Genomic DNA, 18,442 nt, shown 5'->3' with positions numbered 1-18,442 from the left:
CCATCGCACAAAGCCCTTTTTGTGCAGATACTCGAGCTCTCTAATGTTCATTCTTCAGTACACACACACACACACACACACACACACACACACACACACACACACACACACACACACACACACACACACACACACACACACACACACACACACACACACACACACACAAGCAACAACTTCGATCCACTGTTGGACCCAAACAACCCAAGATACAAGATCCAAAGACCTGGTCAGACTCTTGCACCATCTGACCTTACGCCATCTTTTAATTGGCTTTTATAAGACTGATATAAATGATACTTTTAAGTGATAATTCTAAGACTCAGGAGGGTCAATGGGTCCCTGGCCTGAATAGGGCACACACGAGCCACCTGCCCAAATATGGCAGCATCCTGATGCCTTAATCCTTCTTAGGTACAAGAATACATTAGCATAATCCAGTCCCTGTGCAGACGATAATTTCCCAACATGCCTTTATACAAGAGGGAACTTTAGTCAATGCTTATGTTATCTGAATCCGAGTATGGGCCAACAAGCAAACTGTTTGTGACCCTGCAAAGCTGACATCTGATGTAGTTGTTAAAGAATCAGCATTTGTGTCCAAGGTCAAACATCTGTGTTAAAGTTTAGTTACGAAAGTTCAGTTGCTCAAACATTGGAAAAGTGTGCTGAGCTGGAAGCCACCAAAAACCACGAACTCTCAGTTTTCAACAGCCACTATCTCTACACACATCTCTCTCTCTCTCTTTTTTAAAGTTGCCGCTCCACTGGGTCAACACACACATGCTTTGACTGGTTGACTAACAGGTTTTGTGAAACAATTACGAGAATATAAGCTGCACGTTGTAGGTTCTGCTAAAGAATGAGAAAAAGACTAGACCTGCCTAAATAATGCAACAAAAATACAACCATCATCTGCGCAAAAAAAAAAAAAAAAATCATAGTTTTTTTTTTTTCACCACAATCAACAAAACAACATTTTTCCATTCAATTGTCAGTAGTACAGGATCTGAGCGGCGCCTTGAGTTTTGCAAGAAGGCTAGCCGGGTGTAGAACAGCCCGGAAATGACAGAAATATAAATACTGCTAGTGTGATGGTACGTCCCAATCTAGCGTACACGCGCAAACAAACACTGTCAAATGAATGCAAACTATAGACGACAATGTCATACAATGTCACAAGCCTGTGCGCTAAATGTGAGCTTTCTTATCTGCGTCACAGATCTTGTGAAACCTTAAAAAAAAAAAAAAAAACAACAACCTCTAACTAAAAGTGTCATGACTAATTCACAAACATGTTTGAGGTTCTGTTTCTTTAAGCCCTGCACCACAATTTCACACTTGAAGCTTTTTCAGCCGCCCGTCATATACGGCATGCCTTGACAAGCATGTGCAAAATGCGCTCCCATAACAATTAGACAAACGTTACGCAAAAACAGATGTCTTAAATTAAAAAAACAAACAAAACCTAGCCTTCTAACTAAACTGCACCTGGCGCATTGTCAGAGGAACGACACAACAGAGCCGAGGCTGGGCGTTTGGGAAGGTATTTGGCAGGGGGTATAAGGACTGCCAGTCACTTGAGTTCTGTTGGACAAAAATACGTTTAGCCTCTATGGGAAAGCAGGATCAATTATGCAAACACAGCGTACTCGGTCGGGGACAAGATCTGGTGGCTCGGCATTAGGGAAAACTCTAGCATTAGTGGATTGAATAAACAGCAGCATTACAATATTAGATTAGGCCCCAAAGAAATGATGTCCACCTAATTGAAAAAAGAAAGAAAGAGATGTGACAGTTCTGCACAGCACAGCGATCAATGCAAGCGCATGAAAGCCACACAAGAATGGCCACCTGAGCAGTTTAGATAACCTTTTCCCTCTTTCTAGGTGAAATGATATTTGAAAAGTTGTGACAACACTGAACACCAAATTCATTTGTTCTGAACATGGTCGTGTTAACCAGCACACCGATCAGTTTTGACTAGTTTAAATGTGCCCCTGTGTCGTTTGGGAAAAGTGGAAGGAGGGCCAGGAGATGACTAGTAACCACGTCCCAGCAAATCCACAAGCGCAGAAATTGCGATGATACTTGTGCGGGGATGTCTGACTCGGTGTGGGTGTGATTTAATTCAACTTGCCACTTCTTTATTTTAAAGACACAAATGCTCAGGAAGATAAAGCCAGCTATGTTTTAAAACCTTGGCTAAGTTTCTTTATTGCACTGTGATTTCATTATGGGGTATTTTCATTGTGCTTTTAGTAGTTTTGTTAGATAATCAGTAATGTGCTCAATTCCGGCTTTCTTTTATAGCACTGCTACACTTCCTGCTTTCTGTGTCCATGTATATTGTATGGCGTGTGTGCACATTATAAGCAATATGAATTCACTGCCTTTTCAAGCCATATGTGGTTCTTTCCCAAATTGTTACCACAAAGTGTGAGCCACACAATTGTATAGAATGTCTTTTGATGCAGTAACATTCAATTTCTTCCTTTACTTGAACTAGGTTCCAGCATAACAATCCCCCAGTGCCCAGCAGTGTGCTCCATTAAAATATGATGTACATGGGTTGTAGTGGAAGATCTTGAGTGGCCTGCTATAGTGTTTTGACCTCGACGCTACTAAACACTTAGGAATGATTTGGAATGCTGACTGCACCCCAGGCCTCCTCACCTTGATGCCCCTAGTGGCTAAAGAGCACAAATCTCCACAAAGCACACTCCAAAATCTAGTGGATCATCTTCTTAGAAGCACATATAAATCTTATGGTCAAACTTTGTCCATATAGATATTAAAGTTTAGATTATTTGTTGAACATGGTTAATGCTCAGGCACAATCAATCTCTGACAGCAGTAAAGGAACAAGTAGTGACTGCTGTATTCCATATGCATACCATAATTAACATAACATACTGCTGCATTACTAACAAGTTTTCATTATCCCATCATTGACAACACTGATTTAAATGCCTATTTCGATCCATCATTCAATTCTTTACGCAGGAAAGTCATGCAAAATACTGATCGCTGGGATTTAATGAGCTCGGGCCGTTTTAGTTTTTTTTTTCCCCGACGGGAGACGCCACTGAGGTGGACATCAGGAAGCTACACAGCGCAATGCAAGATCAATGATAATAATCAAACAATGTTATAGTGACAAACGAGCCATTTCAAAAGTCTAGTTCTGTTACTTGCAGATTCAGCAAAAATGCACAAGTCAGAGGTTGATTAGGATAAATAAAATAAATACGGCAAGTAGTAAGCAAGAAGCTTGTAATTGATGTACTTGTAACGAGACGGCTACGCGCCGCCTTATCTGCTATTAATAAAATGGCCAAAATATATTAAAAGAACCAGGTGCAGCGATTTCCATTTGATGCACTCTCATTTGCAATCTCATTTTTGATTTGCATGCCAAATAAGCGCATGCAAACAACAAGCTCAAGGCTCACAGACTCACGTCTGCAGTTTTGCATCACAGCCACAGGGAAAAACAAAAAAAAACACACACGGCTGAATCCAGTGTATTAGATCAGATTTAACATTCTTTAAATTCCAATTTAGCAATGTATTTTACCATTAGTACTTAAGAAGGCAGTGGGAGCCCATCCAAAGTGCATTTTGACACCGGAAATCTGTTTGGATAGAAGTATACAGTAAGCTGGCCTCAAGAGCTTTTATACTTTTATATATAAGAACATATTCATTTTTAATCACCGCATTATCTGTGTAAAGCTGCTTTGAGACAATGTTCATTGTTAAAAGCGCTATACAAATAAAAATGAATTGAATTGAATTGAATATACTGCATTGTAAAGTGGTTAGCTCCTTTCCTGCATTCCCTCCATTCATTCACTTTAAAGACACACAAACACACACACGCTCACACACACAAAACCCTATCAACAACATCCTCCTCATCAGCCTCATTATATTGTGTTTCCACATATAGCAAAGTTTGTGGACACCAGACGTAAGATTTTTGCTTTTTAAAACATCTCACTCCACATTAACCCCCCGATTTGCTGTTTTATTAATCTCCACTCTTTTGGGAAAATGTTCCACTAGATTTTGGAGTGTAGAGATTTGTACTTTTTAAGCCCCTAGGTTGTTAATGAAGTCAGGTACTGATGTAGGATAGAGAAGGTCTAGGGTTCAGTCAGCATTCCAATTCATCCCAAAGGTGTTCAATAGGGTTGACGTCAGAGATCTATAGCAGGCCGCTATATATATCTTCAACTCCAACCCATTTACACCATATCTTCATGGAGTTCACTTTATGCACATTGGCATGGTCAAGCTGGATCAGGCTTGGCTCTCCTAAGTCAAATGAAGGGAAAGGTTTATTCCATAATGCTTACATCCTATACAATTGTATGCTTTGTGGTAACAGTTTGGGGACAAACCCCACATATGGCTTATCCATATAGTGTTTCCTCTATTCTGCATACAACTCTTTGTGCCATGCTCATCTTCATCTTATAATGGTTTAAAATCAGATGCAATCTGCCAGTCAATCTGTTCATCTTTACACAATTAAGCAGCTCCTGCAGTTCGGTGTAAATAGATCATTTAGTTACTCTGCACTTGTTATTCTACTTGGCAAACTGATCTCGAGTGAAAGAGTTCTGACGCATAAACCCTGAGTACTGCATTACACCATCTTCATATGCATCAGCTCAGCAGCTAAAGCATATGGGTGAAGCGAGCAGGAAAACAAGCTGAGGTAGAATGTTCGAGTAGACAATGAGCTCCTGAGCATGTCAGAGTGATGATGTCCTGCCATCATGCCACTTAGACCGAATAATGAAGGATACACAACTGGCTGAACTCCAGACTCATCCACTGCAACGCCAGGCGCTGTTGCAAATTGAAAACCCCCCAAAATGGCACTCTGCATGCTTTGCATGTTCATTTGCTTACTCAGGATATACGAGGCACAGCATGAGGCACCGGCTGCCGGGTTCACAGGGCTCTCGCTATACTAAAAAGGCACCTTGTAATTTAAAGCGGTGTAAGAAAAGAGAGCGAGAGAGAGAAAGATCAATGCATGTTTAAAAATAGCCAGTAAGGCCCTTTATTTAACTCGAGCATGTGACTGAATGCTACCTACACAAAAAGAAAAGCAAAGGGAAATGAGCTCAAAGGGCAGTTTTAACAGGGTAAGTAAGGGGTTTGATGTGTTTCTTAGAGTTCGACTGCTACTGTGGAGGAACCTTATGCACTATGAGACATTCAGTGAATATGATGTGACCTGATGTGGACAAAAGTATTGGGACACCTGACTCTTCCCCAAACTTTTACCACAAAGTTGGAGGCTCAGAATTGTATACAATGTCTTTGGATGCAAGGACATTGTATGAAATTTTCTCTTCACTTGAACTAGGAGACCCAAACCTGTTCCAGCATGACAATGCCCCTGCACATAAAGTGAGCTCCATGAAGATATGGTTTGGGTTGGAGTGGAAAATCTTGGGTGGCCTTATGTAGAGCGCTGACCTCAATCCTACTCAACGCATAAAACATTGACTGCCTACATCAGGACCTGGCTTTACTAACACTCTTGCGCATATATTACACTTCAACTAGAAAGGCACAGAAATTCTGATGACTTATTCGAGTTATCCATAACTTATCCATGTTATAATTCATTCAACTCTCATTTTCCACTTTTCCTGTAGCGTGTCAGCAAAAATATGTATATAATTTACATCTTCTGCACAAAAAAATGTTCTAAAGAATTTTTTTTTAACTCCGTTATATTAATAATACATCAGTAAATGTCGAAACATGTACTTGGCTGGGGAATCAGATTTACACTTTGGCAGAAAGTAGAATTGTGTGATCAGCAGAAATGTGTGGTGCCATGGGGCAATGAAAGAGGCGTATAAAGCCACTGTTACGGTCAGTGCTGGGAGCGTGGCAAGAACTCTGCGGCAGTAAATGTGCCAGGGGGACACTGGTTGTTAGAGCGAGCTTTGGCCGGGGACATTTGGGAACAGCACTATGCAGCCGCAGGAGGTTCGATATCTCCCCCTCTGGATCTATTATTTATCTCGGTGAAGACATGACATTTAGCACCATGAAGATTGCAGGCAATAAACACCAGCTTTCAGCTGTCGCCATGTCAAGCAGATCCTCAAGCTGTGTTACAAGCTTGCCGTGTTTTCCTTTCGCACCCGGTAAAGACGCCTTCACGGGAGCGCCAGGAGCGTGTTTAAATAGCCGTGGCGTGTTGTGTTTCGAGAAGCAGCTAAAAGTGTTTGAGAAACAGTGTAGCGACAGCAGGCGAGCTGCTCTGTGGCCTGGTCTTTATTACCAGAGCATCCCTTTCTCAGAAACATAATGAAAAATGGCATGATTATTGCACAGCCTTTCCTGTGCTGAAATCCTCTGCCTTTTGCCTCAGTTACAAAAAAAAAAAAAAAACACTAGAGGCATCAGTACAGTCTCATCTACAATAGAGGAACAAGGTCACATAATAGAAAGCACTTTATTACATGTTTATTGAAGCTACTGGATCTCTGAGGCTAAAATGCTAAAAAACACAGAGCGGATTTCGCATCACTTTTCAGTCGGCCTGCTTTGGAAGGCGATAACGCGGCAAGTGTATTGAAAACCTGAAGATGGTAGCTGTGAAGCTTGCACACTCTATAAAGACGGTTACATCTTAAACAAGAGCGCACAAGCACCTGGCCGAAAAAGAGAGAAGAATCCAGCACCAGGTCTCTTTCAGCCTTACTTTAGCACATCATCTGTTCCTGTCCAAAGTCTGCTCAGCATAAAAGAAGTGCTTGAGCATTTACTCAATGATTTGGTTCGGTGCCTTTCACTTCTCGTCTCTTCGTCACGTTTCAGTCGCTGCGATCCAGACATCTATGTGACACTTACCTTAGGCGAAGATAGTTTGCAGCAGACATTGTGTTTTTACCAGGGGGGGGGATTGTTGAGTCACAGCACGAATGAATCATGCATTTTAAAGCACTCTTTTTACACAGTCTCAGGCAGCATTGAGTAAATATGCACAAACAGTGAACAAGAGGCATTCTCTGGTGTAAAGGAGAAGGAGCGGGGAACAAAACAAACACATTGTCTGCACATTCTGCACAAATCAATCAGTCTCACTGAGATGTTGCTCTCAAATGGATAATTAGTACATGAACAGCTGAAAGCGATCTTGAATTCGCAGAAAACAATGTCATGTAAGAGTTGCAGCTGCATCGCAAATCGAAAGAATGCTCCGTGTAACGATACACAGACTTCAAAATTCAATAAAGTGCAATATGCGGGTGTCTCCACGTGATCACTCATTTGTTAACTTCGGCACACGAGCATTTAGTTTCCTGCGCATTCTGACCGTCAGTGCTGTAACTTAGCAGGAAAACAACATGCTTCCTATACAACAGACCTTAAGGATTTGGGGAACTTTTCCGCTTCCTGATGACTGGAACCATTGTTTTCACTCCACTATCAGTGGGGAGGTTATTGTTTAAACCACTGTAGGCTTTTTTTTGTTAGGTTTTTTTTTTTGTTTTTTTTAAGAGGAGAGTGTGTTGGAGTTTGGTCAAATCTACATTATTCATTTATTTATATTATTAATTTAGATTACATGATTTGAGCAACGTTGTATGACAAACGGCCTGCATTATAATCCACAAGTGAATTACAAGGATACCGTGATTTGAGAGCATTATTAGAAGGTGCCTACGTGTGTATTTATGTATGTGAGCTCATTTACTGTAATTCACAATTTCTGATCATTAGTGAGAATCTGACAGTCGTGTAAAGTTTGGTATAGGTATATAATTGGTATATAAGATCTATAAATGGCATACTTTTGTTGTATTCCTCATTCTGCTGGATTAATTGCGCCAAGTTTCTGTGCTACTGCTACCACATTAGTCTATGACTAATCTAATCTATTTGACTGCATTGTGGCTTTTATCCTGTGTGAAGAGAACGAAAGAAACTATTTCACTCATTTAGCTGAATTTTAGTAGCTGCCTGATATGACGCTTTAAAAAAAAAAAAAAAACGCTGACAGGCTTAAAATTAAAAACTAAAACCCTACATCTTAGCTCTCAGACTCCTGATGTCATTATCTTTTATTACACAACCAGCAATCGTGACTGTAATTACTGTTCAGTTAATTATCCTATGTTGCATAGATCGAGCCATAAAAATTTATAGGCATTTGAAATATACAGCCATTCGTACAGCATCATCTGCAATTAAACCACAAGCTGTAGTATGTGAACGTGTGTGTTCTCGTGAGCAGAATTTTATAGATGCAGCTCTATAAGTAACATTGGCTTTCACCATTGCAAAATACCTCAATCTGTCTCTTCGCCTCCACTCTCTCGCTCTCTCTCTCTCGCTCTCTCTCTCGCTTACACACGCGAGCAAGCATATACGTTTCATCATCCTCTTCACATGTCTATGTGAGTGCACTCGGAGTACTGCTTCGAGTTGAAGCATGGCAAAGGGAATCTCAGGACGAGGTTTTTATAAACAGAACGAAACAGAACAGAAATGCATCCTGAGCAGTGTGAGTTTAGAAAGGAGAAGCATTGTGAGCAGAATTTTAAAAAGAAACGAGCCCGTTCCATTATTTACCCCTACAAACTGAACTCGGCTCTCGCTTCTAGCTCGCTTCTAGAGATGGACAAAATGGCAGGAAAAAAAAAAAAAAAAAAACACACCCAAAGCATCCACCACTCCGCCCCCTTACTTATTTCACTGGCGCAGTCTCTGGAAGAGTCTAGAAGCATACGGCAGTTAAAGCAAAACGTGCTCTGGCGTTTCTCTGTATCTGCTTACTTTGGCCTTCACGATCTGGTGCCTGTGTGGTGTGGAAAATAAAGCTTAATCTGTAAAGGAAGACACATGGAGCAGAAGTCGGTGTAAGCAATTCTGTCTTCCTGCCAGTTAGGGAAAGATTGTTGGGGTGGTGGTTGGGGGCAGGGGTGGCGGCGCAAGACAAATGGCGGGAAAGAGGAGCGAGACTCTGATCGATATGTAGCTCTCTGGATGAAACAGGACTGATAAATCACAGAGTCCAGGAAGGCCCTTTATCCCACCTTAACCCTCATCCCTGCCGCCTTCCCAATACTGTCATTGATTTGACTTTTGCCCTCCAACAGGTGGACGGGGGCTATTACAGGACCAATACTGCTCCCAAAGTCCCACTACAGGGAAGCAATCTGATACAGAACAGTGCTTTAGATTTCCATTTGCTTAACATCCTGCAAAACAAGCAAATGCCGGAGTGCTCAAGAGAGCGCATTTTCAGCGGACAGAGTTGTGGGACACTAGAGGCCTTAAGCACTGCTGATGCGCTCACTTTTTTTGTCGCCTTTTCCCTGGGCATCTTTCATCCAAAAATGGTCAGCGATTGATGCATTATCACCATTATAGGGCAGATGGCAACAACAGTGGTATTAGCAGTGGAGAGAAATGATGTAGTGGGGATGGTGGTGATGTGCGTTTGTTTCTATACTATATGGGCTCGCTCAAACGACCCACGCAACAAGTTTTGAGACTAGTAGATCCAATCTTGCTGAAACAAACTGAGTAAAAATGGTGAAAGACTTGAAAAAGAATGAGCAAAGCTTGTTGTAGAAGAACTTGTTGAAGAACTTGTTGTAAGCCTTCAAAAGCTCTGAAAAAAAATAGAGCATGTATCAGGATGGTGAGTACTATAATAGCATTGCGGAAAGAAATTACAAAGGGAGGAATCCCAAAAAAATAAATCTAAAGAAATTGCTCCCACACACATCAAAAGTCTGCAGTCTGTTAACAGTCACCTCCTTCTTCAGATCTCCTCAGGGGATCACTTCAAAAACATGCGTTTGACGCATCAAACCGAGTTCAGGACTTGCCAACTTTTAACTCTATACTATAATGAAGCAGAAGAATGTGTACTAAGGGTCAAGGATGTAAGAAGGTGTCAACAGTTAAAAAAATCGGAGCAAATTTTGTAATATACAGTACATATAAAAAGTATTCAGACCCCTTTCACTTTTTTCCCCCGATCGTGCAAAATTTTTTTTTTTTCTTATTAAATCTACTCATTATGCCATAATGACGGTCAAAACCAAACTGTAGAAATTGTCTGTTTTCTTTTTTATAAAAAAAAAAAAACTGTAATATCAGACGCACACGAGTATTCAGACCCTTTGCAACTTGAAAATTAGCTCAGGTGCCTTCAATATCTCCTGATCATTGCTGGGATCTTTCTACACCTTTATTAGAGTTCAGCTGGAAATGAAATCGATTGGACATGATTTGGAAAAGGTGCACACCTCTTGGTAGAACGCCTGACAATGCCAACAGAGCGCAAACCAAGCTATGAGATCAAATGTTCAGGATTAAGAGAAAGTTGAATGAAGCAATGTACAGTGATATCCTCAAGAAAAACCTGTTCCACAGCGCTCAGGATCTCAGTCTGGGCCAAAGGTTTACATGTCAACAACTTTAAGCACACAGCCGAGACAACCCAGGAGTGGCTTAGGGACAACTCTGTGAATGTTCTTGACTGGGCCAGCTTTCATTTCATCTTATTGTGGGGTTCTCAGTGTAGATTAATAAGAGAAAAAAAAAAAAAAGAGAACGATTGTAGTATCAGCCTGCAACATAACAAAAAATAAATAAATACTGATTACTTTCCGAATGCACCACATTTATGTGCACAAGCAAAAATGTGAAGTTTTAAAAACAAACTAATTTCTTGAAGCCTAATTGTGGTGTAGACTCTGAGAACAATTTGGCAACGTTATCTTGGTGTGTGTTTCTGTCGGGTTGGTAAATACCAACCCGAAAGAAACACACACCACAATCAGTAAGGGGAAGGAGACATAAAAGAGCAAGAACTGCATTTCAATACAACCTATCTTAGAAGTGAAATGTTTTTGTCTGTTTTTAATAATTAAAGAAAACTAAAAACTGTATGCTATTGCATTTCTGAAAGGCCTCCACCCTGTGCACAAGATAGCAGTGGCCACACTGGGCCATGTGATTTTGCCTGACTTAATAACTTTCTTTTCGGCTTCTCCCGTTAGGGGTCGCCACAGCGGATCCTCCGCACGTTTGATTTGGCACATGTTTTACGCTGGATGCCCTTCCTAACGCAACCCTCCCCAATTTATCCGGGCTTGGGACCGGCACTAAGAGTGGCTGGGGATGGTTCCCTGACCGGGAATCGAACCCGGGTCGCAGCGGTGGGAGCGCTGCATCTTAACCACTAGACCACCAGGGGACATTTTGCCTGACTTAATACTGCAGCTTATTAATGACAGTGGGTTTAATGGCGCTCTTTCATTACTCGGGAGTGAATGCAAGTCAAAACATAATAAACCAGTTCAGCTTTATTTGGTGTAACACTAGTGCTGGATGTAATGAGAGCAATAAAAGAGAAATGAGACCAGGAGTAACTGAAAACAGTGATTATTCAGCAAACCTCTGAAGGCAACTTCCTGTCACCACTACTATCCTAGTAGTTCATGATATGACAGTTCGTGATTAAGTACACAATCATTTGTTTTGGATTTAGTCCCCCCCCCCACACACACACACACACACACACACACAATGCTTTGTGTGATACCTCAGTAACTTTAATATAATTGAATAATTGTTTGATCGTAGTTAAATTTAAAAGATGAATAATGGCATGCATTATGTAAGGAATAAAATACGCTGGGGTTGATTATTTTTTCAATAGCAGCACATCTTGGGGAGTTTTATTCCACTTGCACCACATAAACTGCATGCTGCCTGACGTGCCTACATTTAAGCTTATTGTCTAAAGAAGAAGAAATTTTGGTCAGATACAATATACATTACAGAGCGGTGAAATTCAGTGCCATTTCAAGCCAGGATCAGAGCGCAGGTTAACAGCAATGTTCAAGGGCCCCACAATGGCGGTTTGAGCAGCAACCTATCTGAACCCTTATCTGCTTGCAGGGACACTGTTTCTGCTCTGATACAAGCTCTCTAACATGCTAGAACATGCGAAGACAGGATTTCACAGAGATGTATACTTTTCATTTGGTTATAGTCACATTTAACCTTGTGCAACACCTGGTTACGAGTTCATTTTACAACACAAAGCTATAGAGTTATTCTTCTAATGTCTTTTTTATGTAGTTTGTTAATAAAAAAAAAAATGTTAATCCTTTCTCCTGGATAATTTTCCATGTTGGAAAGGTTGACACTGGAGAATCTTCCAAAAATGCTTGTTAAGCATCAAGTTACAGAAAGCTTCACCAAGTGTTTTTTTTCCATCGGTTTATTTGAAGCATTCCTGTGTACATTCTTGCTACTAAAAGAAGCGAGAATTTTAACATAATAAACTGCTGCCTCTCATGCCAGTCCTGCAATTCAGTGTTTGGTATAATAGGAAAATAAAACAACAATTTAGCTGTATTGGGCACAGCTAACGTAGGTATCCGCATGACATACGATAACGTCTATACACCTGCTTTCCGTTTAAAAAGAAATGGAATGAAATCCCTGCTGCATAAACGTAATAACGCTAACTTTATTGTTGCTAACTTGCAAAAGTAGATCAAATCTAATAGCTAATTTGATTTGCTATTATATAAAATGAGGCTGAAATAAAAAGCTAGCACGTAGAACAGGAACATAGTAATTTTATGCCAATATTGTAATCGGTGGTGAAAAAAACAACAACCTTGTTCTACAATTGACTGCAGTTTGACTCAGTTCCTCAGGCAGGGACATCAAATAAACATAACTGCACAGAAATCATCAACAGCGCACAAAGTGGCTTTTATTTTTGAAGCCGAATACTGCAGAGTATTCGTTTCTGAACGCTCCGCATATTAGCTTGTTAAGTCTGTGTCACTGGCTATGCACGGCACTGTTTTGAGGAAGGCATTTGACATCACATCGGTGTAAAAATGACTTCATTCCAAGCCCAGACTTCCCACTTTCAAAGCAATTGGACTGCAGCCACAGTGGAATAGTGTTGAACAGGGAAAAACTTACCACACGAAAAAATATTTGTCTGTGAAGGGAAAGGATTGATAGACCCAGAAACCAGTCACACATACGCAGGGTCACACTAAAAAATATCAATGGATGCAGAGTAAATATGCTGATCTACTGAAAAGAATGGCGAAGAAGGGTCAGAGTGAACAGCATAATCGTTATACAGCTCTTACTCTATTATAGCTAGTATCTACATAGCTCATGCTGCCTGACTCAGGATTAAGACAACAGGTGCCTAGTGGTGATTACAGAGGCAGTAAAGCTGCTCAGAGCCACCAATAATGCAATGGGTCAAACCTCACAAACGCAATAAATAGCATGTGACTTTAACCTACAACAGTCTGAAGGAAGCATTGTGGGTAAAAGCGATGAACACTATAGAGAAGTGAATGTTAATATTTGACACTTTTGGTCATCACTTGTCCCCAAACGGCAGGATGCACTGCAAAATCGGCAAGTTGTGCTTTTCCTTAGATGCGTTGCTACAATAACCAAATGTTTAGACAGCTGCAAAATAGTGATGCATTTTACTGATCAAGCAGTTTAGTGAAAAATGAGTTAAACGCAGTCTCCGCCGGGTATTCCCAGTAGGTCACGTGTCATTTATTGCCTTTGTGATATGTTCGGGTTTGGCCGATTGCCCTGAGGATTACAACGTTTTCCTGCTACGTCCACATTAATCCGGAGAGATCTGAAATCTGCAGGTTTTAAAAGACTCTCCTTTCGCTCGTCTTCGCTGAAATGCTCATGTGATCCCTATTCAGCGTGCCCGGTGTAAAAAGTGTAAGAACTTCGGCCTGCGCCGTTTCCATCATCGGCTTGGCTTTACTTCTTCCTGTTGACATCATACACCATGTTTTTCCGTTGAAGGAATTGCATCACTGTTTCAGATGATTGAAATTCATCGGTATTTCTGAATATCTCCTTCCAGACTACAATGCAAAATGTACTGAACAATGTGTTTTCAAGGTGTTCCTTTTTCTTTCCACCAAACAGAAACGTTTCGGGGGTAAACGGTAAACAAAAACAAAAAAACAATTAAACAATTTTGAGCTTATCCAGATTCCTGTGAATGTAGACTAAAATTTGGCAATTTAATCAGTGGACACACTGGAGTGGAAAAATTTATCACGTCTCTAGGGTACACTAGAGTAAAACAGGCCGTCCTCTCTGAGGTTGGAGCGATGCCATACTGTCTCAGTCCTATCATTCTTCACTTGCCAATCATGGGTATCCCTGAGGTTTTTATGAGGAAAAATGCTGATAGCGATTTAGGTCCGATGGTGTGATGCTGCGCTGTGATGCAGCATGATCAGGACGTGTTCAGCTGACTTCAAATGCTCGAAAATAAGCACACCCTACCCGTTCGGTATAATGGTGAAGAGCTGGCTGTTGGTGGGCACTGGCATACGACTATACTGAACAGGTTGTTGCAGGGTGTTTTCCTTTCCTGAATGAACGTTATATTTCACAGGCTTTTACAACCGTACTTAAGGCGACTCTGCAGCCTACAGAAAAAAAAACAATTTATGACTTCGATCAAACGATCAAACGCTTATTGCTGTTCAAACATATTAGCTGGATGTAAATTTGCCAGGACGTACAAAAACCCAAATGAATTGTGCTTCGTATACGAGAGGAGGATGTGAGCATGTCAGCAGCGGCGTGAACAGCAGAGCCGGGGCTTCCAACATCACCATGTGCTGACAACCAGATAAACAGAATAATTAGTTATAATGCATGCTGTCTGAGCTGCATGATTTAGCCAAGCACTTCCCACCTAATGAGGGACATTTAGGGAATTAATTCTGGGATTCAATGGAGAAAGACTGCAACCCTAAAGTACTATTAGATTAAAGTCAATCCGGAAGTGCAGCTCTTATAAATAATCAGATTTGCCTGGATTGATTTCAGTGAACTGGCAGAAAGATCTTCTTCACACAGCAAAATCCCCAGTGATGCATTAACAGAGCTCAGGAATCCTCCCTGGACTTACCCAGGTGTCAGTGTAACGCTATGTGGATTCACTCAGCCCTTGGGGGGCGTCCTGGGTAGCGTTAGCTGGTTATGACGCGTAATAAAGCGTTTGGAGAGAAGTAGAGTAGCTTTTTTTTATTATTATTATTATAACCCCAGCAGGAGGAAGTCCTCTCTCTCCCTCTCCCTTCTTCCTGACTCGTGATTATATCCAAGCGCTGCATTCAAAACCGGACTTTATAACGATCTTATACAAGGAACAAATTGTCCAACAAGTAACACGTCGGCGATACACGACAGGGAGAAAAAGCCTGTAGCATTGTTAGCGGGAAGTAAAAATATGTATTAAAAAAACCCATAAAAACAATATTTATGACATGAAAAGGCTCTGGAGCAGGAGCTGCTGTGGCGCGCGCGTCCACGTTCTCCTTAACAGTCGCTCCGGTAATGAGGGACGCCGTGTGTGTGTGTGTGTGTGTGTGTGTGTGTGTGTGTGTGTGTGTGTGTGTGTGTTTAATCGGGATGTTTTTTTATTATTTATTTTAGATGTACTTACCAGACGATTTAGCCTTCTCCGTATCATACTTGACTCCTTTAGTCTTCTTTGGCAAAAATAATAAAAATGCGGTTCCTTTTGTTTCTCAGCCGAACTACCAGCCTACACGCTGTAGCCACGATTAACTTTGCATGTAAGACGCTAAATGAAGCCGGTTTAGCCTATAGCTAAGCTATCTGTTGGCTGCTCCGCTTATCTTGGCTGCGCGGGACGCGGCGGGGAAGCTACATGCTCCGTGTGCTCTTCCACTTGTTCCTCCTCTCACCATTCGCATATCGGGGGGTTCGTCCGCAGTCCGCGGCGAGGCGCCGGTGCTAGTGGCGGCAGCTCCCCGTGTTCAGCGGCATCGTGCGCCTGTGCGCTACTGCGCGGTGCCCTGTTGCTGAGCTTCAACACACAGGTTTCCTCCTCGCCTCTGGAGCCTTCAGGCTGCACGGAAGTGCTCAGGCTCACAGAAGAGCGGATTTGCTTAAGAAAAAAAAAGTGACAGGGCTTTATTGGGCGAGGATGCACGTCTGTATATCTCGCATGCCGCCCACTTGCCTCCTCTCTCTCTCGCTCTCTGACGCCCTGTCAAACACATTTTTACTCCACGCAACGCAGAAGTCTTTACGCCTCGCTAAGCCCCTCCCACCCGGACCCGCCATTTACGTACCGCTTCATGGGAAATGTGGTTTTTTTACGAGTTCGCGTGTCGAGTCAAAGACGCCTCAGCAGTTTCGATCGAGTGTATACTTTCGTTTTCACTTATACTGAAGTTTGGGTCTTAATGGTTTCTTTATTAAGTGCGTGGTTGAGCAATGGCAAAAGTTTGTAGAAGACACGGGCAGCACTATTTATTACAATAATAGCAAACATTTTAAAATAGAAGCGAATAGAATGCTAATATTATGTTGGCTTAAGAAGCCACCAGTCTTTTTTTACCTGTTAAAGCTTAGTGTTATTATTAGTAGAAGTAGTAATAGTATACTAGTATATATACTAGTACTATATATATATATATATATATATATATATATATATATATATATATATATATATATATATATATATATATATATATATATATATATAGTAATAGTTGTAGGAACAGTATTAGTAGTAGTAGAAATAATAATAGGAGTAGTAGCAGTAGTCAAATTAAGAATAGTTGTAGTAATAGTCCTAGGAATAGTAATAGTAGGAGTATTCTGAGAGCAAAATGTCTAATCTCCTCTAAGAGATTATTAAACATGCACCAAATCTCAACCCTCTGTACACTTTTTGGGACTGAAGAACTGTTTTTACTGTTCCAAAAGCCAAAACGATCCCATGCATTTTTTTTTATCTAACTGATTGGACTTACAGTTTTCACATAACAGACAATCCAATTCCCTAACACTTCCATACATGAATATTGAGGGAATGCAGGGAAAGTTCAAAAGCTAATGGCCTGAAGACCTCTACTCTCTGTCTCACTGTGTCAATGCACCTGTAGCACACATTCACATCTCTCTCTCAGTGTCACACAATCTTTCTATCCATCTCTCGATCAGTCTACCAGACTATATATTTATTTCTGTCTCGACCAGTCTGCCTGCTTCACGCTTTTGCTCCTTCCTTTGAATCACTTTATTTGTCATATTATCTTTCTACCAGTTACTCATGACAGACTTTTCATAGTTGTTACTGTACAATAAAGTTAGAGCTGCATCAGTTCTACAGGCATCACAAGTCATTGGTAAACTGACCGTGACAGAAAAAGTTCAATTGAACTACTTTTTTTTTTTTTTTTAGATAAATCTAATGTGTTTTTTTTGTAGGTTTTATAAACAGTTGTGAATTTAATTAGTGAATTTTGTACTTGTATAGTCTCTCAATCTGTACAAAACCCTTAAAACCAATTTCACTGGCATCAAGCATATTTAAAGTAGCTTGTGTACAATTGCTGATACCAGCAATAATCTCTCGATATGTCTAAAACTGTATGTACAGTGGTGTGGAACTGTTTGCCCCCTTCCTGATTTCTTTTTTTTTTTTGCATGTTTGTCACACTTCAATGTTTCAAATCATCAAACTAATTTAAATATTAGTAAAAGATAACACAAGTGAATACAACATGCAGTGTTTAAATAAAGGTTTTTTTAATTAAGGGAAAACAAAATCCAAAAACTACATGGCCCTGTGTGGAAAAAGTGTTTGCCCCCCTGTTAAAACTGTGGTTTATCACACCTGAGTTCAATTTCTCTAACCACACCCAGGCCTGATTCCTGCCACACCTGTTTGCTATCAAGAAATCTCTTAAATGTGACCAACACTTTTTCACACTACTGTATATGATGCTAATCAACGTGTTTGTTTTGTTTTAGGAACCAGTGAAATAAAATAGCCTTTAACCCCTCAACTGCTCAGTACTTGAAATGAGATCATTGTAAATCACTCTGGATAAAGGTTTCGATGAAATTCCTTAAATGTAAAAAAAATAAAAATAAAATGACAACATATATTCTCTAGTGGTGGAATCTGATCCAGTTTACGACTGTCAATAAAATTATTTATTATTGTTAAGATAATAATCACAACAAAGACAACAAAAACAATGTTCTAAATGATCTAGATAATAGAGGGAAAGAAGTGTATCCAGAAATGCAAAGCTGTGAGAGTTAATAGCTCAGGTTGCGTTGGCGTTGGGCTGGTGAATGTGTTTGGTTATAGTGCCCCCTCGTGGTTACTCTACTTCTTTCTTTGACACGTTCCTTCTTTCAGCCTTCTGCATTTCCAGGCCACGAACTGTGAAACTCATGACCACGAATAACCGACACATAAATTGTTAACCAAATAAAGTATAAATAACTGTTGTGTTGTATTTTAATATTTAATAATAATAAAGAAACACTTAGAAAGACATTTACC

The 18,442-nt window shown here is 40.6% G+C and overlaps 1 protein-coding gene across 8 annotated transcripts in view; it reads right to left on the bottom strand.

The window, feature by feature from the left end:
• The window catches only part of atp11c (ATPase phospholipid transporting 11C (ATP11C blood group)), a 61,527-nt gene extending 45,361 nt beyond the window's left edge, over positions 1-16,166 (bottom strand). For all 8 annotated transcript variants that reach the window (XM_083560077.1, XM_083560076.1, XM_083560078.1 and 5 more), the window contains exon 1: positions 15,551-16,166. In XM_083560077.1, coding sequence (XP_083416203.1) covers positions 15,551-15,577 — 27 coding nt within the window. In that variant the 5' untranslated portion in view covers positions 15,578-16,166. The remainder of the gene's footprint in view (positions 1-15,550) is intronic.
• Positions 16,167-18,442: the final 2,276 nt, after the last annotated feature.

Source organism: Silurus aristotelis, assembly GCF_946808225.1.
Source record: "Silurus aristotelis genome assembly, chromosome: 14".
In the NCBI taxonomy this organism is placed as follows: Eukaryota; Metazoa; Chordata; class Actinopteri; order Siluriformes; family Siluridae; genus Silurus; species Silurus aristotelis.
This window is presented reverse-complemented; position numbering and strand designations above follow the sequence as displayed.